Here is a 26,685-nt window from a genome sequence, read left to right as displayed (position 1 = left end):
AGCAAGGACCATTTAGCGAGAAGAAGCATCTGATCAGCAGTGTAAATACCATAAAAAACCGAAAAGAGAAAACCCGGTAAAACCCTGATGGAGCAAAGACATTGTTTTTCGAAATACATTCCTCCACATTTCAACCCAGCCTTGCTCCTTTCCGTTTTAGATAATGACATTTTGTGTCCAAATTTTAAACAGAAAGGAGCGGATTCCGACGATCGAAACTGTTCTTGCCTCGTGCCCTATGACATTACTGACTGTTGTGTTATCGTATCAGATCCACTGGAACTACTCTCGTATTTGCATGATTCCCGTGTATGTTTCGCCAAATGCATTGCCTGCGAAAATGTCTTTCCACATTTCTCACATGCGAAAGGTTTATGCCCCAAGTGAGTTCGAACGTGATTGTTCAGCGTTGTCGCGCCAACGAATGTTCGCGAGCAGAAACCGCACTTGAAAGGCCGTTCAGTAGTATGGGATGCCACATGCGCGCGCAGTTCTGAAGAATTGTTAAATGTGCTGCTACACTGTCCGCACTGGAAAGGTTTAGACGGCGGTGAAGGACACGCGTGCATCTGTAAAGCAACTCGCTGGGTGAATGTCTTATGACACTGCCGACACTTCCACGAAGTTAACTCACTCACGGCTCGCTGTTGACTTTGTACCACTCTGCTTTCAGAGTTGCTTGCACCACTCACAGAATTACTGACTTCTGCGAATGACCGCTTCTCAGCGAGACCACTTTCAACAGATCCTCGTCTTTGCTTTAGGGAGTTAGTTGGTACCAATGGAGGGAGGTTCTTATGGCTTGTTGGAGAGATTCTTGGATCTGAAACACATTCATCTAAATGTTCAAATTCAGCTTCATGTTGTTTTCTATTTACACTGTAGAATTACATTAACAATATGTATGGAAGATGTTAACACCTCTAGGAATTCTTCAATGTCATGAACGTTTGCGATCATTACTAATCTCCTTACTTGAATTTATATCACGAGGTTTCCGTTTGTTTTCGATGCGACAGACCACAGATGATAATACTTTCCTTGTTAAATTAAAGGTTACATAGTCGAGTTCAAGCGCTCTACTGATTAAGGACGCTGCTAATCACCTCAAAGCAGATAATTTGAAGTAAAATGTAATGCTGGTTTTTCATTGATGAAATCGAAAACTGAAGCACCTGGAGAAAAACCTCAAAAATCAGCCTACTTTATTTTTCATCATTCTGCAGCAGATTATAACCATGGACTTTGCAACCATCCTGTCGACGCACAGAACTCAGTATCTTCTCTTTTTCGTCTCCGATTGAATGACAATCGTTCTAAGTTGATTACTATTGAGCCATTAGCTTACGGAGATCATAATCGTTTACATTCTCGTCATCATGTCGATAAGCTAATGACATCGAGTTACCTTGGTAACTTCTTACAGCAGCTTTGGTTTGGGTTGGTGTATTGGAAAGACAGTTTTCAGATGATGATGTTGCTGATTTTAATGATCTGCTATACTGGTGTGTCTGGTTTGAATCTCCTTGCTTTTTTTCCTGTGGGACTGTAGATGGAATCAAACAAGAGGACGTAAATCACAGAAACCTCAATTCACTGACCGTGTAACTGACTGACAGACTCGCTGGCTGAGTTGTTTCCTTTGTATTTAATTTAGTATCAACCGGACCAATGGGGAATTTCCGAGTTCATGGCTGCCTCTTCTTCAAAGCGAGTCTAAGTCAAAGTAGGAAAATTAGTAGAACTAATTACCATCACAAAAACGTCTCGCTTAGAGGGGGCAGACATGAACTCTGAAATGGTCTATTGAATGACTTCCTTCCCATGAAGACTTGCTTGAATGCCCTACTTGCTGACTTTCTAATTGCCTCAGTGGCGGCCTAACCGAGTGCAAGACGGGCTCAATGATTAAGGGACTAAGTGATTGTATCTTAAGTAAACTCTGGAATCGAATAACGATTTCCAGTTAAACTTACCAGTGATTGGTGTGCTACTGGTTGTGTAAACCGCGTCTATTTGAATTCCTAGTGGAATTCCCATGTACATGGGATAATTTTCATCATACCAAACAAGCAGCTCGGTTCCAAAAGTAATGTCCTTAAATGCTCGGTAATAAATGTTTCCGTTGTATTGAAATGCGAAGAGGTTTTGTTCTTCCTGATGCCTCGCGCAGCGAATAAATCGCATCCAACTGGCTGTGTTCTCATCGCTTCCATCAATGTAATATGATAATGTTGTTCCCTCGTAGATCTGTTGAATAAAGAGGGTGAGAAAGTGTTGATACTAACTGGCTTCACTTATGGTGAGATAATGACACCCCTCACACGATAAAGTTGTTATCTCACCTCCCACATGTGTGAAGTATCCATATTTGTTGTAACGTCACAAGGACGGATCCGTCTTCCCTCGTATGGACCAATCCATGTTCCCAACGGAATGTTTTGATTGGTGTAGACACCAAGCTCCCCACCCCCTACACTCGATGGACACAGCTTACATTCCGGAGGTAGTGACTTTCTAGCATAGGGAAGAGCTTTGCCGGTCTGCATCCCAGTGGGTTGCCGGTGCAATGGACATTCTTCAGGTTTTATTGCTAGACAAAAATCGCATATTGAAATGTAAAGAATTTGCGTGTTTTACATCTTGAACATAACTGCACACATTTATTTGTGCCCTTCTTAAAATTATTGTACTAATCGCAGCACTAAGAATTCTCTAAGATCTTTTTTTGGTGGGCACTGAATTTGACGGAAATGGATTTTTGGGTATATTCAGTTGTCCAAGTTTTCAAATTTCTCTTTGATCAACTGAAACCAGTGGTAGTTCAAAGTTATTTCGTATCGTTAGACATCAGTCAAGTGGCAGCTTTGTTTTAGTCTTTTGAATACTTTAGTTTCAAAATCATTGAATTATTGATTCTGTTGATTTGTAACTCCTGTCTTTAAATTAACTTCAGTGCGTACTCAATTTTAATTCTGTGCAGCGCATATCGGCTTCAGCCCAACACACAGCATTGTGCACTTCGCCCTTGATTCCTGACGTCTCGAGAGGGGTCTCTTTTGTAAAAGAGGCGTAGGATACACGGGTCACCGGGCAATATTAATTTCGTGTTGCTTCAACACTGATGCAATTGTCATTGTATAGGAACGTTTTCAGAGAGATGAATCCTTACCCAGACCAGTCTTTTGCAAAGTCGTTTTGTTCATGTAATCAACATTGAATTCTTGCACAGAATTATCTGAGCAACGGATGAAAGATTTTTACGCTTCGTGAAGTCCTTTTAAGTTAATTTTAGAAACCGACATTCCTTTTAGGCCCCCGAGTGCATCTTTCGTCTGCCTGTTCAATGGATTGCTTTTCGAAAATCGAATGAAGGCAATAGTCATGAAATTTAAGGGAGCATTGTACAGACGAATTTTGTCAGTTTGGTTTTACAAGGTAAAAAATCGAGATTTAGGAACATAAAGTTCGGAAACGGTTTAAATTAAATCTCAATTCAGTTAGATGGGATTTGAGAAGTGTCCAACACAATACTGCAAGAGCTTTGCATGGCTGATTTGCTTTTTATTGTGAGAAAAGTCTGAGAAATTAAATATGTTGCGTCGCGCCGAAACACGTGTGAAGACAATTTCTTTCCATTTCAATAGTTCGCAGAAACGTTTGTCGAGTATTTTTCCTGTAACATTTTTTTTAGTTTTAAGCGGTTTTTAGCGAGATTATCGTTCTTGGGAAATCGCACTGTACACGGTTGAGCTGTCAATGAAATGACGGCAAAGTGTCAGTGGCGTGATCGTAAACTCACTGGCCAATAATGTGAACTCGGGTTTTTGAACAAAGCTCAGTGTTGTGGATGGCAGTTAGATAACATGATAATTTGCTGTGTTAACTAATTAATCAATAGGTAAAGTATCGCAAATACGTCTACGTATACTGCATTAATTACCCTAGTGCTCAAGAGTCTGTGCCAACGAAAATTGCCTAATGTCACGCAAGATTGATGGATTACACCGCGCGCGAGTGATCTTGCCTCTCGTGTCCTCGCGCACGCGTGATTGTACGGTTTTTTCATCAAGATAAAGGTACTGTAGAGCAAACCTGTTTGGGTTCCCTCTGTTGCCATGAACTTAGAGGTTCCTTGAATCGCTGGGGTTTTCATGTTCACCTGCTGTGGCTGTGTCTTTCCGTAAAGAACTGAGAACAGGTCACTGGGGCTGATTAATCTTTCTCGGCTTTGTCGTGGAGATTCTGGCTCAAGGTTGGTCGGCACACAAAGTTGGTTTATCTGTGAAAACAAACCATCTCCTTACCTCCCTCAAATGACTTTGTCATTTTAAACTTAGACATTGATCTCAAATGAATTAAATAAACAGGTTTTAGAGCAGAGTTTGATTTACAAGCAAACAAAAATGTCATCTTTCCGATTGAATTAACAATTGGAAGAATAATAAAGAAAATTAAAAACATCCTTCTCATCGAATTTGCTGTGTGTTCAAAATGCAGTAGAATTTAATTTTTATGGAAGTTATTGTGGTCACTTAATCTTAACCCCGCAGTATGAATTCTTAATGAATTCAGTCCTAGGCAAAGCGGAAAATAACATTCATTGTGTAAGAAGTCAGATAAGAACACTTACCAAATCTAACTCCAATCTTCTTTTGGTTTCTTCGCTAAACAAAGACGACATCTTCCCAGTGACTATCGGATTGAAAATTAGTTTTGAACTCAATTGACTCGTCGCACTATCTTGCTAAAATTCTCAACGCAAATGAAGAAGTGGGAGTGATAGTCATTGATTAAGTGTTCGAAAATGCTCTTTTGAGGAAGCTGTCATTTATCCACGCTTGGTTTCCAAAGGAAAGCATTTAAACGAACGTGATTGGTTACCATTTGGGTCTTTCTTGGCCTTTTAACTGTAAAATAATAAAAAAACTCTTCATTTCGTTAGCCTTTCTCTCTGGTCACAAAAAAAATATGTATACCTGGTTAGAGTATTGAACAAACTTAAGTGATCTACAAATGGTCATTACTAAAGCGACTAAATAATCTGTCATTGCTTGTAATTTGTCATCGATTAACATATCGAAACATATTCAAGTTCGCTAGCACATTGTTTGAGAATTTCTGCGGGCGTCCAAGCATAAAGAGTGTTATTGCAAATGAAAACTGATTGAGTTGCCACAAGGAATGGATGATGGTTATTTTGGGTTGTGGTTTCCGATAGAATAATACAAATATTGAAGCTATGTACAAATAGTTGTAGTGACAGTGACAGGTTGCACGAGTTCGAGGGCTCCAGTGGTCACCGATTTATTTGCATGTTGACAACGTATACTGGATTAATGAGCATTTATTTACACCTGTAATGAAATTCTTGTGTTGCTTCAAAGTTGCACAACAAACTTGAGTTGATTGAGAGTCAGCTTGCTAATAGACTAAATCTATCTATTTCTTCAAACTTTGCTCTATTCAGTAACCGCTCGCGGTAACTTCAGAAGGCAGTCTGCACAATGCAAATGAGCTCGAACAACAATGCTGCCATTGTTGGAAGAACAAGAAGTCTGTTCTTTGCACTGAGTGAAGGAAGTGATCTTTGTCTTTCTAATCCACCAATTGCCCTTTAAGTGAAAGGTTTGAGTTCAGACGAAATATCCGAAGCTAAACATGCATGGTCCTCCGTTGTTATTGAAGTGAAGGCCAACAAGCGTTAAGGCCTGGGTGGGGTAGCAGGGAGGCGCTGTTTTATATCTGCTGCGGGGGACGTGCCGCCTAACAGGTGATGTTTTTTTTTTTCCTCTTTTGTAATAAATAGTGTGTAATTTGAAACGAGTCTTTCTTAATCAGGATCTGCCAGTTCTAGAAAGGATATGACTTACAATGTAGAGCTAACACACGACATCAGTATCAAGTACCTCCTTTACACTCCCCCTCTTGGGCTTTAGGGGCTGTTTGCACTCAGTCATCTGTGTTTGCATAATTGCGTCTTTTGTTTTATGGCGGGAGCTTTCTAGAAACTGAATGGTTGCATTGAAATAGTGAATGCAACTGATATTTATAGAAAAGTTTCAAAATGTGTTTTCGTATGTTCCAGAACACGTGCCGAATGTAAGAGATTATTCCAAAGCTGATGATTGTTTTGATTGTTTTCATTACCAGACTGACTATAAACTTAAAGTAAAATGAAAGTATGAAAAGGGTTGAATATATACATTTTTATATAAACACCAATGCAATACCAAGTGAGCTTTCGCGCGAAAACATGATATCTTCACGTGAAAAGATCACTGTTGCTATGGCTACATATGAAAATCGCGCCTTTCGATGCCTTTCGTGAAATGGTTTAGTGTTTCATTGGGTGTTTATATAATAAATAGAATATTACATGGTCGCTTGGAGATACGAAATTTCTCTTATCGAGTTGAAAAATGTATCACTCGTTCGCTGCGTTTCTCGTGAAACATTTGTCAACACTCGAAGAGAAATTTCGTATCTCCGCGCGGCCATGTAATATCCTCTATTTCTTTCATTTAAAATGAAAGTATATTTACTGGTCCCCAGTCTCCTCAGGGCTTTTCAGGGCTAACTTACAAATATTGCCTCAGTTGTTCAAAAGGTGGATAACGCTATCCACCGGATAAATCACTATCCATTGAATAAACGCTAGCAAAACCAATTGAGTCATCCAGTGGATAGCGCTATCCATCCTTCGAACAACTGGGGCCTGGAGATTAGTTTTTATCAAATCGCTTTGAGAAAGGGGTAACGCTGAAAATGTCAGCCACTCAGTCTTTTCATCGTCAATAATTCTACCTTTAAAAGTTCGTTTTAATTAACAGGCAAAAAAGTTGAGAAAGGGGGAGTTACTGACGATGAAAAGACTGAGTGGCTGACGTTTTGAGCGTTGTGTTTTGCTTTTCCACCGACGCGCAATCACACTTTCTTTACGAATTATCTCCAAAATTAATTTATGAAGTTGTTTGGGGAGACTTTGGCCACTCTGCGTGCTGCGCAGTTGACGGTCAGTTATGGAAGTGAAAAACGCCCCCCGGCGTCCACGGAAAGGCCAGGGGGAACTATATCCCCTACTCTGGAATTCGATCCCGTCACCTCCTACACGGTTGTTCGATTCTCATTCAACTAAACAAACCAGTCCGTTTTTAACTGTCCGTTTGCAGAGCTTTACAAACATTCGTCAGTTTCCTTCCTCGCTTCTTTCCTTACCTAGCACTAACTCAGTTAAATTCCTGTAATAGCTGCAGAGACGCATTTTCAAGGTTCGAACCATTTTGATGCTACCTACGCCGTCGGTCTCTCTGTATAGAACGCGTTTCTGAAATATTAGTGGATACATACATTTTTCTTTGGCCATCTAGCTTTATCAAAAATAAAACGCAAACAGTGGTGACAAACGTTATAGACATGTGCATTGTTTGAAATTATTTACCTGAAGTTTCGTCTGCTGCGGCATACATCCTCAGAAGTGACCGTTACTTACAAATTTTACCGCAATTGCTTGTAATCTCGCAATCTGATTGGCTGATTTGCCGTTGTCGATAAGAGTCTAGACAACGCTGCCCGCGTCATGCTTGCGTCAATTTGTCACGCAATGTAATAGCCAATCAGGAACGCTCATTTTGGGAAATAAACCAATCATATTGCGAGAAAGTTATCGACAACGCTTGCTCTTCCTTTGAGTTATGATTTTGGTCACGCTCTGAAATAAACACTTTCTTTGGCGTTGAATATTGTGGTAAAAAACAAATCAAAAGTGGTTCAGTGTTGTCTGTACTCTTATCGACAACGATATTCGTCATCACAGTGGTTAAAATGTTGTGGACTCACGAGGCGTAGTCGAGTGAGTCTACAACAAATTTTGACCACTGCTTTGAAAGTTATGTTACGTATAAAAAGTTCAAATTTGTAGTTAACGGTCACGTCTGAGGATATATGTTGAAGCATACGAAACGTCAAGTAAATAATTTCAAGCAGTGCGCTTGTCTATAACGTTTGTCGCCGCTGTTTGCGTCATATTTTTCATGAAGTAGTGGGTAGCTTTGTGTTTTATGAAATTGCGCATGCGTTTCTTAGTTTTCACAAAAACTTTCCTAGCTCGTACCTTTTTGCACATGTGCGTTTGTATGTTTTGCCATGCACTGAAATACGTCTTTGGCCGTGATTTTAGTTTTTTCGTGATAGGGCGACTAATCCGTGCGCGCGCATTTTTTAGGGGTATGTGCTGGGCACTCTTGTCCCCGAAAACTGTGCACAGAGTTAAAGTGCACCTAACCCCAAAATATTTTTTTCGCTAAAATGAATCTTTGCAACTGTTCGAAACGCATTGCGGCCATTTTTTCATTTTTCTAACAAATCCTGATATTTTATGGGCTTCGAAAGTTGCGAAAATCCAAGCATCTTTTGTTCACGACCGAGTCAGAAGGGGAGTGGGTCTATTCCTGATTTGACGTCACAAACTGATTTACATTGCATTAACTCTTTGTAAAAATGCAGGCAAAGTAGATTGTGACGTCAAACCAGGAATAGACCCACTCCCCTTCTGACTCGGTCGTAAACAAAAGGTGCTTGGATTTTCGCAACTTTCGAAGCCTATAAAATGCCAGGATTTGTTAGAAAAATGAAAAAATGGCCGCAATGCGTTTCGAACAGTTGCAAAGATTCATTTTAGCAAAAAAAATATTTTGGGGTTAGGTGCAATTTAAAGTCCACTTTAACCGCTGGCAACCATTGCTGTCGTAAAATTCTGAGACTGCGCAGAAGGGCCGGAAATCCCATAATCCACGTTGCAATGGCGACTTCTCGGCCTTAATAAGAAGACTCTTTTAAAACGGCTTACAGATCACTTAAATGGCTTACAAAAGTCCTCGCGACTAACAAACTTAAATTTCGGGGAACACCTTAATATATTTTTGAGGAGCAAGGGAACAACTAAATTTTTATAGGGAACATGCACCCCCTTCCTGGGAGGCCCCTCATATTTAGGTAAACCATAAAAAAGCGAGTTTCAATGGTCTAATTTAACAGTAATAAAAGAGTGACTTGATATTTCCGCAGTTTCAAAACTCAAAAACGGCCTGGACTGCTGTACGTATTGTGGCATCTCTCAAAGGCTAGCTATTAAGGCGCATTTCAGCATCTTCTTTTGTCATTACCTTGAAGACGTCATTTTGCTGTTGTTCAGTCTCTTGTTTTTGTCTTGGCTTTCAAGCCAATCACATTGTACTGTACATGAGTGTGTTCATCGTATACATTGTGCCCACGCGGGTTTGCCGGCGCACGAAATTTTCCCGGGTTCTATCGACTTTTTTTGTCATCCTACACTCGAAACTAATTCATATGCGATCGTCGGTATTCGCTTAGTGAGTGCCTTTGGTCATATCTTCGCGTGCGCTTGTCTCTGTTCCTGCAGAGACTTTGTAGTGTATCGAGCTACGAAACAGCTTAAATACTCTCACGGAACACAACAAGTCGACTAGCACATGGTTCAGACTAACGGAACAACACGACACGGGTCACGTGACCCCTATCTAGTTCCCAGGACCGCACAGACTTGTCATGGCCTGTTGTCAAGTGTGCGGTTCATTCAGTTTGGGCATACTTTCCTTGTATTTTTGCCTATGAACTCATCCTTTTCTTAAAATAGTCCTTGAGTTTGCTTCGTATATGTAATCGCATGGGCCTGAGGGCAATTAAAGATTAATTTCTCGCGTATTTTCAAAGTTTTCACAAAATTGCCCGAGTCGCGAATACTCGGGCAATTTGGAAAACTCTGAAAATACTAGTGAAATTAATCCTTAATTGCACGAGGGCACATTGCGATTACATGCTTATCACAGAAAGGATGAAATTATTGAGGGAAGCCCGGACAAATGACAATCAACTTAACTCGCTTTGATTTGATCAAAGTCCACTGAATTCCATTAATCGTGGCTGCCAACAGAAATTGCGCTTAAAATGTATTTTATGTGTGGACAAAAAGCAGTTTAATCAGAGTCAGAATCTGGAAGAAGATTCTCTTGTAAGGTCGCTTGCTCGGGATAAGCAAGGTTAACCAATCAGGATCAAGTAATCATACCCTCTTAATTACCAAAAGTGCCCTCGTGATTAAGAAAAATCCACCAATCAGCCAATCAACATTCAGTATGTGATAAAAAAACAACGTAAACAGGCTTAGTAGAACGTGAGGACGCCAAAACAGGACATTGACTACAATGCGCAAAAAGAAAAGGCAGCCAAAGGCCTTTCGTTCTTCTGCGATTGACTTTTATCTCAGGGTACGTTGGATACAAGTAGAAGAAGTCGGAATAAGCGCATATTACAACGACTTCAAACTATGTCTGAACAGTTAACGGCCGGAACGCGATTGGGGAATTAAAAAACCACTCTAAACACAGGTTTCATGGCTGTTATTTAAGTAAAAGATGCATGGTTTTTATTCATACATGTATGGGAAAAGGGGTGGCGTTGCTAAAACGAACGTCATTGATCCCTGATTAATTATATTTTTCAAATGAATGTAAAAGAAATGTACGGTTGTGTATATCTTTGCATGCATGTCTACAAATGGAAATTCAAATTAAAAGATACTTCATGTTGCCACTTACTTATTGACGACACTGTTTACACTTTGTACACACAGGTACAAAGTTCAAAGCTTACACCTTAGTGTAGTCAGTGTACTTAGCTCAAGAGTGTGATTGAAGTCTCTAGTCCTCCTACAATAGAGACTGTTATGGCGAGCGATTAATTATATCAGACATTGTCAATTTTTGTACCTCGTAATCGTCCACTTGAATGAATTGTTTCTCTGCTGGCCACTTAACAGAAGCTGCCTTTTGTCGGATTTAACTTTCCATTGGAAAACCGACTAACTTTTTCATTCCTTGCGTATAGCATATTTTTTACAAGCATTTTACAAAGTTATATTTACACGAAAACCTTATTAAATCAAAGGGGAAAGCTGGTGACCAAAAATACGTTTGTATGGAAAGTAGTCTGGAAACTGATTTTTAAACTTCTTGTGTCTAGCTTCTTGTTTGACCATCATTTCATTGACTATGTTACACGGAAAAGGTATTAAATCAAGAGTTATTTTTACCCGAGGGACCATTTTTGCAACCTGTGTCACAAAAAGATATTCTACCAAGTGTATGAATCCGCAAGATAGGTAATTTTACAGAATAAGTATACGAACATTGGAAAAGAGGGCAAAGGGTTTTTAAGAGTAACAGTCGTAGAGTGACCTCTTGTGTTTGCTGAGCTGTGATGCTTGTGAAAATGTCTTGAAGCATTTGTTGCATGAGAATGGCCGCTCCCCAGTATGCGTGCGGACGTGATTATTTAGAGTTGTGGCTCCAGCAAATGTGCGCGCGCAAAATCCGCACTTAAATGGCTTCTTTCCAGAATGAATGACAGCATGCGTGCGCAGCTCATTTGGGTGCGCAAATTCCTGGGTGCAGTGGCCGCATTGGTAAGGCCTGTTCGTATTTCTTGAGCAGCTGTGTATCTGAAGCGAGCTTCTCTGGGCGAAGGATTTGTTGCACTGTCCACAATGCCATATTTTTGGTTCGCCGCTTTCCAAAATGAATTCACCATCTGCGACGCGTGGCCATTCACACGGTAACTCCGCTTTGTCTTTTAAGCGCGCGTCTTCCAGCTTCTGTAGCATTTCTTTAGAACCATCCGTTTTCTTCTGTGGTAAATGCTGTGATTTTAACTTCTTAGAGTGGCAGTCGTTCTCTTCATGCTTTCTTTTGACATTGTCCTTTTGCATCGGTTTGTTCGTGTTTTCTTTTTGTGGCGCTTCAGCGAATGATTGCCTGGCTCTTGATTGTGCCGATGGTGGTTTGTAGTGTGGCGACTTTCTTTGGTTTGGTGCTTGCGCATGCGTTGATGATTGTGTTGTAGTGACAAAAGTCGGTGTTGGAACTAAGGCGACTTTATGTCCCTCTGTGTACGGGGTTGCTGTTAGTGGATAAGGCCTGGACCCTAAAGCGAATAAAGCTGCATTAAAATTTTTTATCGCGCAGATTAATACTGAAAGGACAAACTATAGAAAGAATTAAAATGTTGAAGGATATTATAAATGCAGAAACATTGACCCAAATTGATTATATGTCAAAAAGGCTGTTATCAAGTTTTTAGTCTTGGAGTGCAAAAATATTTTTAAAAAACGTGTGAAGCAATATTCGAATATTTCACTCAGCTGTAGTTTTTTTTAGTATTTTTTTGCTAGCCCGAATAAAAAAAATGCTATTGAAAACATCGGCGATGTCAACTTAAAACTTCGTGGAGAAAGGGGAAAACCTTTTCTCTTGCAACAAGATGGAAAAAAAGGGGCACCTCAATTTTTTTCCAGTCGTCATACGGTATAACCATATGATAATTTTGACTGCTGCACATTGAGAGTTGGAGAAGGATAAGAAAACAGTAACTTTGACTTACCTGTTGAATTCATGTCGTGGATGCTTAAGGGAATCCCAAAGTATTGCGGGTAGACTTCTTCATACCATACCAGAAGTTCTGTGCCCACAGGAATGTCTTTGAATGCGCGGTAATAGATATTACCACAATACTGGAATGCAAACAGGTTTTGCTCGTTTATGTGACGCGCGCACTTAATGAATCGCATCCAGCTGGAAGACTCCTCATCAGTAGCATCCAAATAGTACAGAAGCTTTCCATCTTTGTAGATCTAAAGTAAATCAGGGTCACGTTTTATTGTCATTGTTAGCATGAGATGAATTAGTGCGTTTGAAGAGAATTTGTAAGAAAGATGAAAACGTGATGAAGTAAGATCGTCCGGCTGCCAGTTGTCCTGAGAAAGGCGGTGACATTGATTGATGTTTCGACAACCTGAGCGGAAGTTATCCTCGGAGGGCGACTTCCGCTTAGTTTATGTCAGCAACAACTGTCCTTCTCAGGACTGCTCTCACCCGGACGATCTTACTTCATGAAGTTTAGACAAGAGAGGATGATGTAAGAGAACGGATCCCCCATACACGGGCCTCTTTCAACCACAGTTTTTTAAAATCTAATTTTAGCCACGCAGCTATTTTTAGAGAGGCACCAGATTGGACAGTTCAAATGACGTGATGAAAATTCAAATATGCGCGGCATTGGGAGCGAGGACCTAAAATAGCTTTGCGATGTTTAAAACTGTGATGGGGCATGGGGATCCGTTCTCTTACCTCATCCTCTCTTGGTTTTGACATGACTCCTGGGTTAAAACCATTTGCTATTGTAAGAAAAAAATGTGAGATTGGCGTTACGCTACCAACTGATTAATATCGTTATACTCAACTAGTGAAACCATTCAGCAGAATATACGAATGTATAACCTTAAGGCGAAAAGTGCATTGTAAGATCAGCAATGTTTTGGTTTCATACCTCCCACAGGTATGACGAATCCATGTTCGGGTTTATTGCATCAGGTGCTACCCTCCTTCCTTCGTATGGTCCGATCCAGGTTCCCTCTGGAATGTGTTGCCGGGCAGAGACACCGTATTTCTTGCCTGGAATACTGGACTTGCACAGCTGAACCACATCCGGGAAAGACTTGATGGCGTAGCCGTCCCAGTCCACAGAGTTGTCCGCATCAAAGTCCTTAGGTGAGATGTGGGTCGAGTGAATAGGGCAGCAGATCGCGTAGACTTTGTGACATTTTCTACAAACTAAAGAGAAAACAAAGATAAGTATTTTCTTACTCTTTTATTTTAATTAATTATTATTACAAATTTACGACTTCTTGATTACAATATTTACTGCATTTACGTAAATTCAAATGCTCACTCGAATTAGCTCAACGTAATCAAATCCCTGGGAGAGTTTATTTGTATTGTACAGTGTTATGTTACAAAGAAATTACAAAGACTAACGTAAATACAGTAACTGGTCACCAAAATAACTTTAAAGCTAGATTAGTTGGGTGGCCAACTATATTTCAACTGAATACATAAGACGAAGATTTAAATCTCTGAGGTTAAAGATTCCAGTTATGCTATCATCCTCCGTTGCTATACTAAAATCCTGCCGACAAATCTCGGCTTCGGAAACAGCCTAACAAAGCCCACACTTTTTTGCAGGCTCGCTGGTGCCTAAGTGTGGGTATTATTTCTCGCTGGGGATGGAGCGACACTTTTCCATGTAAACATTCCATGCTCCACCTAATGCGTTTGTAAGAGTACAAGGTCGAGACCTTGTACGCGCGGCCCACTTTAGAGGGCACCGTTTTTCTGTGTTGACTAGTTATTTGGAATCAGTTGTGCGGCATTTTAACCTAATGAGATTGTGTTCGATTTCTTGATTTAATTTTTCTGCCCGTGCTTGGATGCAAAGTGTGAATGAAGCCCGAGTCAGACAGAGACTGAACTCTTAAAAAACTCCAGATTTGAATACTTTAGTGTGATCAGAAAGTGGTTGCATGAGTAACATTTTTCTGATTTAGGGGCCGATGATATCCCGGGATTGAAAATCACTTACATTGTAAGTGCTCCGTAACTTTCCAATTCTGTAACCTTAACCGGTAACCGCTTTCAGAGTGAGTCAGAAATGTAACTAAATTAAGAACGTTTGAAGCATTTCACTGAAACTAAACGAGATCCTATGATTTTCAATGAATATTTGGAGGTAAATAAAAATGCGGGAATCAAGAAACCACTCAGCAAGCCCTCTATGAGAGAGAGAGAGAGAGTGAGAGAGACAATTGTTCATACTTACACGAAGAATGCATCTCTGCTCCTGTGAAACTGTCTTTCAATTTCTTGAATCTTGATTCCTCGAGGTTAACAGGTTCCACTTTTCTACCGGCATTTTGGTGCAGGCAGTTGTACAAATCTTCAGCCGTGAATGTGAAAAATGCTGTGGCCTCTTTTTGTGGCTGTCCGGGTTTTACTGTGCCGTTGAAATGGGTCTTCACAAATGGTCTTTCGATCGTAGAGGCCTGCATTTTAGACAAATTCGATTATTAGGATGATCTCAGTTTGATTGCTCTTTCCGCTTTTTTTCGTTTCGATGGTTTGTGAGCGAACTTTGGAAAGTTGATAGTTCGCGGGCAATATACTCCAAGATAAAAATCTAAAGGAGGTAAAAGGATGTTTTCACTGCGTAAGTCTCCCTAACACTAAGCTTGTGATAATAATCGTAGTGAAAACTACTCAGTTAGTAAAGTGATCACGTCAAGACACCTACGTAAGCTGCAAGTCAGTGATAACAATAAGACAAAACCGAAATTATCTTCCACCAACGCAAACCAAGCAGTAAAAATAGAAGGATGCCAAATATAACGTTTCATTATATTGGTAGTTTCTTTTCAAATTTGAAGGTTCATACTAAATCTAAAATGCAAAATCGGAGATAAAATATCATTAATGGCTTTTCGCCAAATTTTATTGTAAACAAAAAGATCGATTTCCTCAATATTTGCACTGTTAATGAGACGTGGAAAGAAGGAGAATAAAGCAAATTGCAGTAACCAACAAATACGTCATGTTTTGCTTGAAGACGTAACTGCAGCTTAATTTTAAGCATGTAAGGAAAACATTTTTTTCTACTTCTCTTGAAGACTACCTCTAAAAGAGCATTGACCGTGAAACATATGGGTGCTTTTTAAGAAACTCGGCCTAATCCTTAAGAACAGTAATTTAAATCATAGGTCAGCTAGCATTGACGAAAGCTAAACAAGTATGATGACCGGTTATTTTAGTTTGTGTACAACCGGATTTCCGTGTGGGACCGAAAAGAAAAACTTATGAGATCATGCACCATCCTTGGCGTAAATCACTGATCATGTCATTGAGGCGGAAACTTTAAGACATTTGCCAAGGTGTGCAGGTTCTGTAAACTAAAGTTATGTTCTCACGGCTGTGAATTCACTTAATTGTCCTGAACTAAGCATTGCTCTTTCACTATATTTAGTTTAATTTAGCTTCAACGGATACTGGATCAGATCGCATCAAAGGCAACTCCACGCTTTACTATTTTCGGACATTGCCAATGTGTGGAATCTTCAACCCCAACTCGGGAAAAGACATTTTCCCGAGACGGGCCTATGCTTTCCATTATTAAAAAGCCTCGAAGGTGTATCAATTTGTAGATGTCATTACTGGGGCAACACTTTCTCCCCATTTATTGTCTGATCAGTTTAAAAGCCTAAAACATCTTGTTTCATGGTTCTGTTCTTCTGCAAGTGGTTACAACACTTTTCACCCGTTCACTTATGAAGTGTAGGTTTTTTGCTACCGACAGCACCAACAAACAGAGCAAAAAATAAACACACACGTAACAGTGGAAGCACCTAACGCACCAGGCTCTGCGTGTGTTAAAGTTTTAAGTAATTAAGACAAGTCGTCTGAGGACTTCACGATATTACGACTGCTGAAAGATTACTGTTATTCGGTAGACTAGGCAACAGCTAGAGTTGATACAACTATAAAAGAGAGACTTGAGGATGACAAAAAGGAGATGTGGATGTTTGAGTCTGGTGAAATTCAAAAATGAAAAATTTTACTTCATGAAGTGAATGAAAAAGAGGTAGAAGGAAAGACGTAGAAGAAGAGTCCGGAAAAATGATTGCAACGCCATCTGCAAGGATATTGAAGTTACTTTTTGTCATTTTGATGTTCAGACTTAAGAGACTTCAATACATGAAAAACATTTGGAAGACCCATATCAGTGTTCCTGTAGTTGAAACACTTTATTTCTTCTCTACCTTGTTGAAGTTATAGAATAGACAGTTTTGCGATAAATATTTTCACTGGTGTAACAGTAAAAAAGATATCAAGGACTTGTTTTGCTAACACTTTTACAGAAGGCATGCACAGTGCAACTTGTGACGTATCTTTGGAATATGCGAAAATAAAATTGATTTATATAACAACAGGTTTGTTGCAATATCACAGTTGCTATATATAATGGTTTTGGTCGAGTAATTTATTCATCTGCAAAAATATTTATTCGTTTCCTAGTTTCAGTCAGATAAGAAATATAATGTAAGGTTTAAAACAACAAGATGGAACTAATTCCTTTGTTAGTGGTCACCTATCTAGCAAAGATTTAAAGTTATTTTAGGTGACCAGTTATTGCAGATATTTTAAATTCGCTATCGCATTAAATTTAACATTTGTAAATTTTGCATTACAAATAAATGCTGTTTCTTGCAAAAACTTCTTCCTAAAAGATTGCGTCCAGGGTCCAGAAATCCACCCGTGAAAAACGTTCCCTAACTGTAAACATTTTCCGCCCTTAAAAGATCTTTGAAATATTTTACTCTCAGTGTTCTGAGACGAAAGGTAGAAATCGTTCCTACACAAAACGACGATTTTTTCTGTAGTAAAAACGTACCCAATTTAAGATTTTATGCAGCCACCTATCAATCTCTGACTCGCCTTTGGCTTTAGGCCAGAAATGTTTTTTGGGATGAAATGTTAAGCAAACTCACACCTCCCTTATGCTAATTGAATAATCGTTGAAAGAACAGCTTTCAAGAATAAACGTTTGGCAGTCGTGAACCTTGCCTCTAGTTCTGTGAGTTAGCTGAGGAATTACTAATTTCTTACTTACCATCAGTCAAGAGAGGTAATGTCTTAGTACTGTTGAGCAAATATGTTCTTCGCCAGCAAAATTCATTCTTGCCACAAGTTGCTGAGTAATTCAAGTTCACTGTTATTTATTAACTTGATACAGAAGAAGATAATACAGGGCGTGGCAAAACACTCAGGGAAAAACAGTCTCTGTAGTCTCTACAATACTTGTCATATCGAAAGGGTGTTTGAAAATGCTCTTGAGGTAAATCTAATATCTTTGCCATGGCAAATTTTACAAACAGGAGCAATGAGGAACCAAATTTACAATCGACTCAAACACCATGAGAATGCGATGTACCAACATTACAGGAAACGGTGTCATGGCCGAATAGTTTCAGACAGTTCGTTGACGTGGAATGACGAATATAAAATTATAATTTATCATTAAAAAATAAACATATATATAAAGGAATGACTTATCATGTTTAGTCATTCTTATAACTGTAATATGAGGTAAATGTCGGCTTTGGAACCTAGGTTTCAAACTTTTTCTTGCTGTTACAACTTTAAGGGTCACGTACTGTGGTTCATGTTATTGATATTTATGGCTTGTTTTTTAGCAAAAAATTGTGAAGTGAAGAACGCCAATATACTTGGTATGAATTCCTTGTATACTTTTGTCTTAATGCCGATTATTTTTATGGCTACTTTCAAGATCTTCCTATCTTAAATGAATCGATATAAGAAGATGTCACTTCGATATTTGGTCTTAATATTGCAAATTGGACCTATACTAGCGAGTGTTTATGAGAGATGCTATCTCGCACATCTACAACAGTACGATGAAAATAGTGCAGTTTTGTTCTGAAATAAAAAGTAAATAACGTTAACACTGATTTGTAATGTCTTTTTTTTAAACATCTATCCATGTGCCAAGCCCATGGAAGGAAACAGACCCTAAAAGAATCGCTGAGTTGATACGGAAATGTTCGTTCTCGCTTCTGTGGTGGCAATGTTAATTTTCTGGAGGACTGACACTCGCTGGCTAATTAGCTGACTTACTTCGATTGGTCCCTCAAAGTTTCTCGAAACCCGAAGAAGAAAGCTATTCCCGTTTGTTGGATACAAGAGAAATTGGCTTCCTTTTCAGGAATAATGTGCTAGCCGTATGCATATATCGCACAGTGGTTTTCCTTAGGTCAAGTCCATGTATCGAATAATTGTTTTTAAAGTTATCAAGAATTATTTAAAACACAATCGACATCATTTGTTACATTTAAGAAAAAACGTTTAGGCTGTTCGAGGTGAACTCTTCCTTTTACAATAGATACTATTGTTTGATATCTTGACATTTTCTCGTTCAATATGTGCAAGACAGATGATATAACTTCGCCATTATTTGTGGTTTTCATCTGAATGTTTTAACATGATTAGCCAACTGACGCCTGGTTGAAATTAAAACGCTCACATCCTAACTATGTCACATGACTTCTCTACCTTTTGACAAGCCGGTTTCGGAAACATAATCGTAGCATGAACTTTAAAAAGGTGTAGGAACCTTCTTGAACGCTAGAGGAAAAGGCTGTTTGCATGCAAGAAGGACGCTCCTAGAGGGCAAAACAGTTTCACTTAGTTAAAATGCACAAATTTCGGTTAGGGTCATGATTCATAATTGGTGGGACGAAGTTGTTGATTGCCCGACTGCCGCCATACTTGTCAGTTCTTTTCTCAAGTACCAAGAGATTTCATGGTACTGGTATCTTTCTGTTCCTGAACTGGGGCCAAATTCTTTTTATTTTTTGCATTTAAACTGAACACAGAAAACGTTCGTTTCCTCTCTAGGATGATTTACTATCTTGGATCCTCCTTCCAAGACCAAGATGTAAATCGTAGTCCCAAACGAAACAATAACTGCAATAACTTAGTCTAGACATGATGTGTTGTTTGTATTACTTCTGAATAAACCTCAAGTTTGAATTGCGTTTGTTTGGGATGATCCTGGAATGAGAATATCACCCAGGATGTTCTGATCTGGCCTTTCTGTCCCTTATTGTGAGCAGCAAGGGATAGCTGAAAGGACGAGTTCGAACTGATTCCACATCGAGAGCAGTGGGTATCGAACGAACACTTACTTGCGTTATTCCAAAGTGACCGACTGACACTCAATCATGAATGTACACTAAATTTTTACTATTTTTAAAAGAAAATGTCCTGTATAAGTACTGTTCTGTCTTACGTCAACAGCATGCGAAGAATCATGTTTGCTATTTCCATAATAAAGGGTAGTTTTCAACTGTGTAGAGGAAGTTCTGAGAGAGTTAAGCAGAAATGCTGCACATCTGAGACGTACATTAGGTGTGAAAGGAAAGAGGTTTATTGTTCAGCTCGGAAAGAATTGAAAGTATGCGACATCAATGCCTTTCCGCTTCTCATGTGGAATATTTGCAATATCACTAGCCATTAGAAAAAATATTGATTTGGGCAAGGACTTTATAATGGCTTATCTATAAATGTGTTGACTCGATAGTATTTACAGTAGTTTCTAAGCAACCCAGACAAAAATCTAGTCCAAAACAACAACTTTTAAGCACATCTTTCCTTCGTTTAAAAGCAAAGGCTGGTTGCAAGGATACCTTAATTTTGTTGATTTAAACAATTCGATATGATTTTTGGTAAACCATAGCAGGGGTTGTGATCAGACTCGAGATTTCCTCTTTTAGCAACTTTTTGTACAGTCAAATATCCAACACTATTTGTGGTACTGTTATGTTCTTTTTCAACGTTATCATGACTGTTTTTCGCCAGAAAAATAAAAAAGAAGCACAAGATTGGCTAAGAACAATTGAGAAATTGGAAATAGATACGAACCAACAGTAGCTGAAGGTCATTGGAAAGGATATGATAAAATGACCACTTGGTAAAATTTCTGATTAAGTTCTTGAAAAACGTAAACGCGGTAACGGTCATTTTGTGCTAATAATGGCGTGCTTGTAATTAATTTCACACATGAGTAATCGCACATGTTTAATGAATAGACTTAATAGACGTCCACGCTTGAATTCGTGAAATCACGTTTACCTCGATTGCTCGAATGAACTTGTGGTATTTAATATTCAGTAACTTTGCGCCTGTGTTATAAAATCATGAATCTGATCTACGTTTTGATTTTACATTTGGAAGGAGAAAATTTTCTTTCATTGCACGAGTTATGTAATAAAAACTACGAAACAGGAAAAAGGAAATGCCATGTTTAGGGAGTTTTGCCATCACACTGTTACATTCTTCCCACCCACGCCAAAAAAGAAAAAAAAAACAAAACGAAAGTTAGGCTGATGCAGTTTTATCAAGGGAACTGCGATAAAAATTGCGCATTCCTCACTCTGGATAGAATATCTCTTCTTGTTGGAGTCGGTAAAAATTTATAATTGGACGGTCACTCTGCTTTGCATTGGCTGCATAACTTTTAATTTGTTCAGCAAGAATGTTTGTCTTAGTTGCGCTTGCTTAATTAAGCGCGTTAATCTTACCATCATTTCGTTGATCAGTTTCTTGGCTGGGCTGGTTACAGATGTGCGCAAGTTGTTCTCTGTTTTTGGACAGTTAAACTGCTCCAATCAAGTTAAAAGCAGATCTTACTTTTCAGCGCGATTTCTGGGCGCTGGAAGGTGATCCCGTCACATGTTACAGTCGTTTCCTTCAACTGGCGTGCGTCAAGCAAACACAAGTTATTATGATGTCAAAACTACAGTTCAGCTCTCTCTTGTTTTGGGAGGAGGTCCCACTTGTCAGCATTATAATGACTCATCATGCTTGATGAAACAATGCTCCTCAGAAACGCGGCATGGAGACAATAAGAGAGGAAAATGTCTTTGAGATCAATTAACAAGCTTTTAGTTTTTTTATTTTTTACGATGTGTGAGAAGTATTCTGAGAGACGTGATAACTCAGGTTAGTTTTGGTCGAAAGGTCCCTCTTGCTTAGGAACTTAAGTTAAGGGGGTCAAAGTTTTGAGGATTAAAATGCATCGTCACGTGGAAATTATTAAGCTGCAATCGCGTTAAGGCTTTTGTCTTGACACGTTTGAGCACTAAGAAAATTGGGTTTCAACAGTTGAAGGTTGTTTGTTAGGAAAGAAAACTTAATATGGAATGGCTTTGTTTTATCCTTTACGGTTCATTTAACTCCAGCTGTTGCTAAAACTTTTCCTGTTTTGTTAAATTATGGTTAACGAAGAATTTTTTCCGAAAAAAATTATAATGCAGTTGATAATGTTGTATTTCAAAACCAATCGGTTTTGTTAAAGCGATAGGTTTATTTCACAGGAAGTATTTTAAATCTGAGTAAAACGCATTTGATAATTCAGTAAGCGGTTCAATGGAACTTTCGATGGGTCATCACTCAAGTCTGGCTTTTACAAACCAAAAAAACGTGCAATCACCCCTTTCAACTACCGAAAGTGGTTTCAGCAAATATATCAGGTCGTTTCTTTGTGAACACTAGACTCTTGATATTTGTAGAGCTATATTTATGATCGGGACAACTGCAGATTTTTTCAGCTCCGCAGTAATGTGTTTTCAAGGATCAGTATCCATTAGAAGTCAAGTAAAACATTTTTTGGCAAATCTACAACTTCCCGATTCATGATCACAATCCACAATGCTTACTTCGTGCGAGCTGATGGAAATTTTTCTGAGAGCAAAATTCTCAGGTGGTGGATAACTCGAAACAGCGCTGATGATTCAGTTTACTAAACTGAGACAGTACTACATTTTCATTTTACTTGTCTTACTGACTTTATCCACACAGCAAACCTTCGAAACTTCCTGAAGTGGTTTTCAAAACGGTCGTGTATAAACTTCGTGGAATTACTATTATGTGCTTTTAAGCTGCCGACGACATGATAATGGTTTAAAAAAGTTGGAGATTATTTTAAAATACATGAGTTAGCGAAGCTGTTAATAGCCATTGTAATCCTTACATTACTTCGACGGGTAAAAAATGAAGCTACTGAAGCGAAACTTAGTCAATCAGGCATTTCTAATGCTGACTGAGCCGCTGAATCACATCACGCTGAATCACATCACGTGCTGAATTACATCACGTGATTGGTCCTCTGTTTGGCCATGTCTTCAAAAGACGCTGGTTTCGATTTATTCGGTGGCTCAAATAACCTTATTTACGCGGTCTCTTCCAGTTACTAAAATTGTTAAAAATTTAGAATATGTGCAAAAGCGGGGGCGAGAAAGTACGGAGAGAAATGAAGTCTAATATCGAAGGAATTAATTCCGTCGAGTGTAGATATTCATCTAACCGTAAAAAAGGACACATGGGTTCGATTGTCATGTAGATTGCGTAATTTAAGCAAAGCAGGTATATAAACCTTCGACCAATAATGGTTTAGAAAGTTGACATAACCTCTTGTTGTTATTGAATTTTCATCGCAAGGTCCATATCTCTGTCTCCTTCTTTGCTTGACCAATATCAGGGGTTGTAAACCAAAACAGCGTGTCTTTTGACGCCGAATATACTGCCCTTATTTTCACACTTAATTGGTCTTCAATTTACCAACCTAACTGTGTAGCGGAAAGTTCCGCATTGCAAAACGTAATTATTGTCCATCATTTGCTGGAAAGCTCTGTTTATTCCTGCTCATAAACACAGCTTAAAAACCTTACAAATGCATAAGTCTAAACGCTTTCATTGTTTTGTCATGCGAAGGGAATTTGCGGCCCATTTCCCAGTTCGATTAAGTCAAAAACAGGGCAATCTTTAATGTTACAATTTATTTCTTCGTCAGTCGGTAAATAAGTAACGAAGTGGAATTTGCCTCTCGTAACGCCCTTGCTGATCTATTGAATATTCTTCACCGTCTTGAATTTGCTAAAAGTGTGAAATGTGTGTTTCTTCGGTGTCTGTAGAAAGGATGATTGGGCTGAAAGTTATCGTGGAAAATCGGTACGGCGTTGTCAGTTGCCCACTTGGCTGTCAGTGGCCTTGACATGAGAGTAGCGATGCCGTTTTATTTACCAGGAATCCCGTCCGTGTAGCGTCCTTTTCTATCAGGGGACAATTTTTAAAGCTTTATTCGCTCCCACGGAATTAAAATGGCAAATAATATGATGCGAGGTTATCGTACAGAAATCGGTTTATCCGTCTCCATTCTAACTCTTCTTGATGAGTTGTTGTTGACGAACTTACAAAGATCCAGCTGCTGTCAGGCAACAGTGGCTTACAACGGACAAATTCATGTTTCGTTTGATTGATCTCATTAAATCGTAGAAGAGGGAAACACAAACAGGACCACAAACTGTCAAATTTGAAAGACAACTGAGGGCGCATATTGATATGTTGAAGCTCCAGTTGTAGTAGGGGATAAAGAAACTAACAAAATTGTTCGAAACTGAGAAAAAGAAGGTTTACTGTATTCCCGTACATGAATTGCGGTAGCATAACCACACCCAAGGCAGACTGATTATTTAATGGTCTTAGGTTTCACTCTTATACATCTGTTCAAGCAAAAATCGTGCGCATCATGCGAGCAAAATTTATAAAACATTTAAGTGTTATCATTTTCTTCGTCAAATTGATCCGGCAGCGAGATTTTTCCTTTATCAAAATGAATATTTTGATTGTCCACCTCATAACGCTTGCTTGTTTTCCGCTTTGAATGACGTCGTAGGAATAAGTAACATTAAGTTCTCTGCGGGCATCCGATTTTACGCGATTTGTGCCCCTTTTTCCTTTTCGCGGTTGAGGTATCTATTTTTGTATCTACTTTTACGAGGTCACACACAGAGATAAAAAAGGAACCAAGTAAACTACGGATCAGTGTTTGAGCAGGCCTGTTAAGTAAGGCCTGTTATGTAATAACATAAGAGTCAATATTTTTAATGCAAAGTGTTATAAGAAATATTTCCAAACTGCGGGTGTATCATGAGATACCCGTCCTTAAGATGTAGAATATTGGTTAACACTGAAATTTCTACGGCCATTAAGTTGAGAAAAACCGATGCGCAGCTGGTCCATATGTTCGCTGGACCTTGAACAAGTGGGCCATAACTTTTGAATCTTCTCAGACGAGAAAATCAATGTGACTGAATGCTTTCTTGATGAATTGATTATCCGTGTTATATATTGTACAAACGCTCGACTAAATTCGCTATACATAAAGTCAAAGTCTTCTTGAAAATACGGGACTCGCCGGCGTTTAGGACCTAAAATGGGAAAATAAGTGCTATCTTAGGAGCATGAAAAGTAATTGTACGAACTCTTGACTTAATTCTTTATGGGAGTCGTGTTCATGACCTAAATTAAGAAAATAAAATGCTATCCTTGGGGGATGAAAAATAATTCGTGCATAGAGAACTGCTTTATTTCATCTTGTTTCTTATTGTACGGCTCAGAATCCATTCTTTTCTTTATGTTTTGGGATATCGGTCTTCAAAGAAGATCAAATCTTTTGCAAGCTTCTTACCACGATGATATGGAATAAGTTTTTTTTAGGAGCTATTATTATCTTTGTCATCTTCACCTTCATCATCGTCATCATTATCATGAAATCATCAGAGTATAAGAGTAATACTGACAGAGCTATTGGTAGCCTTGCGTTAGGTTGCCATCCTTAACCTTATAGATCACGCACTTTTCGAATTCAGTGCCAACAAGACAGTTTTCTGGAGCAAGCCGTGTTAAAGTTACAGCAATCTTAGATAAATGCGAACAATTGTTTTACTATGTGCTGAATTTTATTATTGTAAACTTTTGAACACTTGCCTTTTACCCTTGGCAGAACCGTTTGGAAGACTGGAGTGTTCCAAGAGTCCATACTCCATTTATAATGTATGCGTGACAAATATAACCAGTTCAAACCAGTTTGGTTACTGACGTTATGTAATCGATGGCTCAATCGCGCCCTTTTTGTTGCTGTTTGCTTTTATTAAAACATTATGCATTTCCTTTTGTTCCGGTTTTGACTGACTTTTGTCGTGATCCTGCGATCCGTCGCCGAAATTCTTCAACAAACCGTACGATAACTGACTGCTAAATTCTCGCCAGATTACAACGTTTGATAAGTACATCAAGAAACGGGATCACATTTTTTCTTCAAACTCTATGGTAAATTTTATGTTTACATGGCAGCTATTGAGATACTGTAGAAATTGAAGAGCATTGTTTTTATTGTCGAACACTGAGAGTGAAAGTATCATTAACGTATCGAAACCAAATAGAAGGACGACCGATGTAATTAAGAACCCACTTCTCTTCGAAATGGCATTTAAAGATATTGGCTAACATTGGTCCAAAAGGTGAGCCCATTGCAACGCCATCAATTTGGTCGTAGTAATCGCCATCAAATATGAAATGGCTCTTCTTAGTGGCAAACTCGAGCAGACCCTTCAAGACAGACGGGAAGGGCATACAATTTGTCAAGACAAATTTGTATTTCCTCATCAAGTGGAATGCATGTTTGTGAACAAGGAACTGACGTCAAAAGAGCACATTACCTCATTGTTATGTTTATACATCTTGACCCAATCAGCAAAGCTGAAGGAATCCTTGATAGTGGACTGATTTGTGGAGATGGGCTGAAGTATGCTTGCAAGATATGAAGCCAGATTGTAATTGTAAGTGTTCACAGAGGAAACAATCGGACGGAAAGTGCAACCTTTTGTATGAACCTTGGGAAGGCCGTAGAGGACTCCATGACTAGAACCATATGGTAACATCTTTTGAAAGGTATTGTTATCGATGGTTTTGTGTCTTTTTAGTTTGCGGAGATAGGAAATTAAACTGTCCTCCCTCCCTAGACTTTGTTGAATTTCGTGCAAGTTTTTTAAATTTAGTTTCATCCGAAATTAACCGCATCATTTTATTCAAATAATCAAGCTTGTTGATGATAACAACTCCTTTCCCTTGTATGATGCTATGATCTTTATGCAGATCATTCAAAGCTCCCAATCTTCTTTGCTGAGAACTTGTTTCTGTTTAGAAAAATCACAGGTGTATATATAGCTATAAGATATACGTTTCAGTTGACTTTTCAATCTATCATCGTTAGCCAGATACTCTGGAATTGTCTCAAGGGCCTCGACAACCACCGAAATGGCAAAGGTCTTAACTTCCCACGACTTGTTAATCTCGCGCCAGATCT

General features: G+C 38.9%; 3 protein-coding genes across 8 annotated transcripts in view; 1 reads left to right on the top strand and 2 right to left on the bottom strand.

Annotated features, from left to right (window-relative positions):
• Positions 1–5,177, bottom strand: part of LOC137988721 (putative histone-lysine N-methyltransferase PRDM6) — a 5,887-nt gene extending 710 nt beyond the window's left edge. The window contains exons 1-7 of one of the 2 annotated variants that reach the window (XM_068834700.1): positions 4,980–5,177; positions 4,634–4,910; positions 4,096–4,282; positions 2,346–2,593; positions 1,977–2,250; positions 1,409–1,546; positions 1–823 (exon numbers count right to left, since the gene is read on the bottom strand). The exon at positions 1–823 is cut by the window's left edge and continues 710 nt beyond it. In XM_068834700.1, coding sequence (XP_068690801.1) covers positions 237–823; positions 1,409–1,546; positions 1,977–2,250; positions 2,346–2,593; positions 4,096–4,282; positions 4,634–4,684 — 1,485 coding nt within the window. In that variant the 5' untranslated portion in view covers positions 4,685–4,910; positions 4,980–5,177 and the 3' untranslated portion in view covers positions 1–236. Of the gene's footprint in view, positions 824–1,408; positions 1,547–1,976; positions 2,251–2,345; positions 2,594–4,095; positions 4,283–4,633 lie in introns of both variants that reach the window. The other variant, XM_068834694.1, reaches the window with a different exon arrangement.
• A 5,955-nt stretch (positions 5,178–11,132) lies between these two features.
• On the bottom strand, positions 11,133–21,269 carry LOC137992048 (putative histone-lysine N-methyltransferase PRDM6). 2 transcript variants are annotated; one of them, XM_068837123.1, is made up of 5 exons: positions 21,062–21,269; positions 14,731–14,953; positions 13,402–13,685; positions 12,457–12,706; positions 11,133–12,000 (listed from the first exon to the last, which is right to left on the bottom strand). In XM_068837123.1, the coding sequence occupies exons 1-5, from the start codon at positions 21,065–21,067 to the stop codon at positions 11,231–11,233; spliced, it is 1,533 nt and encodes a 510-aa protein (XP_068693224.1). In that variant the 5' UTR covers positions 21,068–21,269; the 3' UTR covers positions 11,133–11,230. The 2 variants fall into 2 exon arrangements, with proteins under 2 accessions (XP_068693224.1, XP_068693225.1); XM_068837124.1 differs by lacking the exon at positions 21,062–21,269 and adding an exon at positions 17,572–17,712.
• A 4,247-nt stretch (positions 21,270–25,516) lies between these two features.
• Positions 25,517–26,685, top strand: part of LOC137992041 (putative histone-lysine N-methyltransferase PRDM6) — a 29,650-nt gene continuing 28,481 nt past the window's right edge. For all 4 annotated transcript variants that reach the window (XM_068837109.1, XM_068837107.1, XM_068837104.1 and 1 more), the window contains exon 1: positions 25,517–26,270. In XM_068837109.1, the coding sequence (XP_068693210.1) occupies positions 26,251–26,270 (20 nt within the window). In that variant the 5' untranslated portion in view covers positions 25,517–26,250. The remainder of the gene's footprint in view (positions 26,271–26,685) is intronic.

The sequence above is a fragment of the Montipora foliosa genome, chromosome 2 (genome assembly GCF_036669935.1).
Source record: "Montipora foliosa isolate CH-2021 chromosome 2, ASM3666993v2, whole genome shotgun sequence".
Classification (NCBI taxonomy): domain Eukaryota; kingdom Metazoa; phylum Cnidaria; class Anthozoa; order Scleractinia; family Acroporidae; genus Montipora; species Montipora foliosa.
The sequence above is the reverse complement of the archived record's forward strand: the minus strand, read 5'-3'. Positions and strand labels throughout refer to the sequence as shown.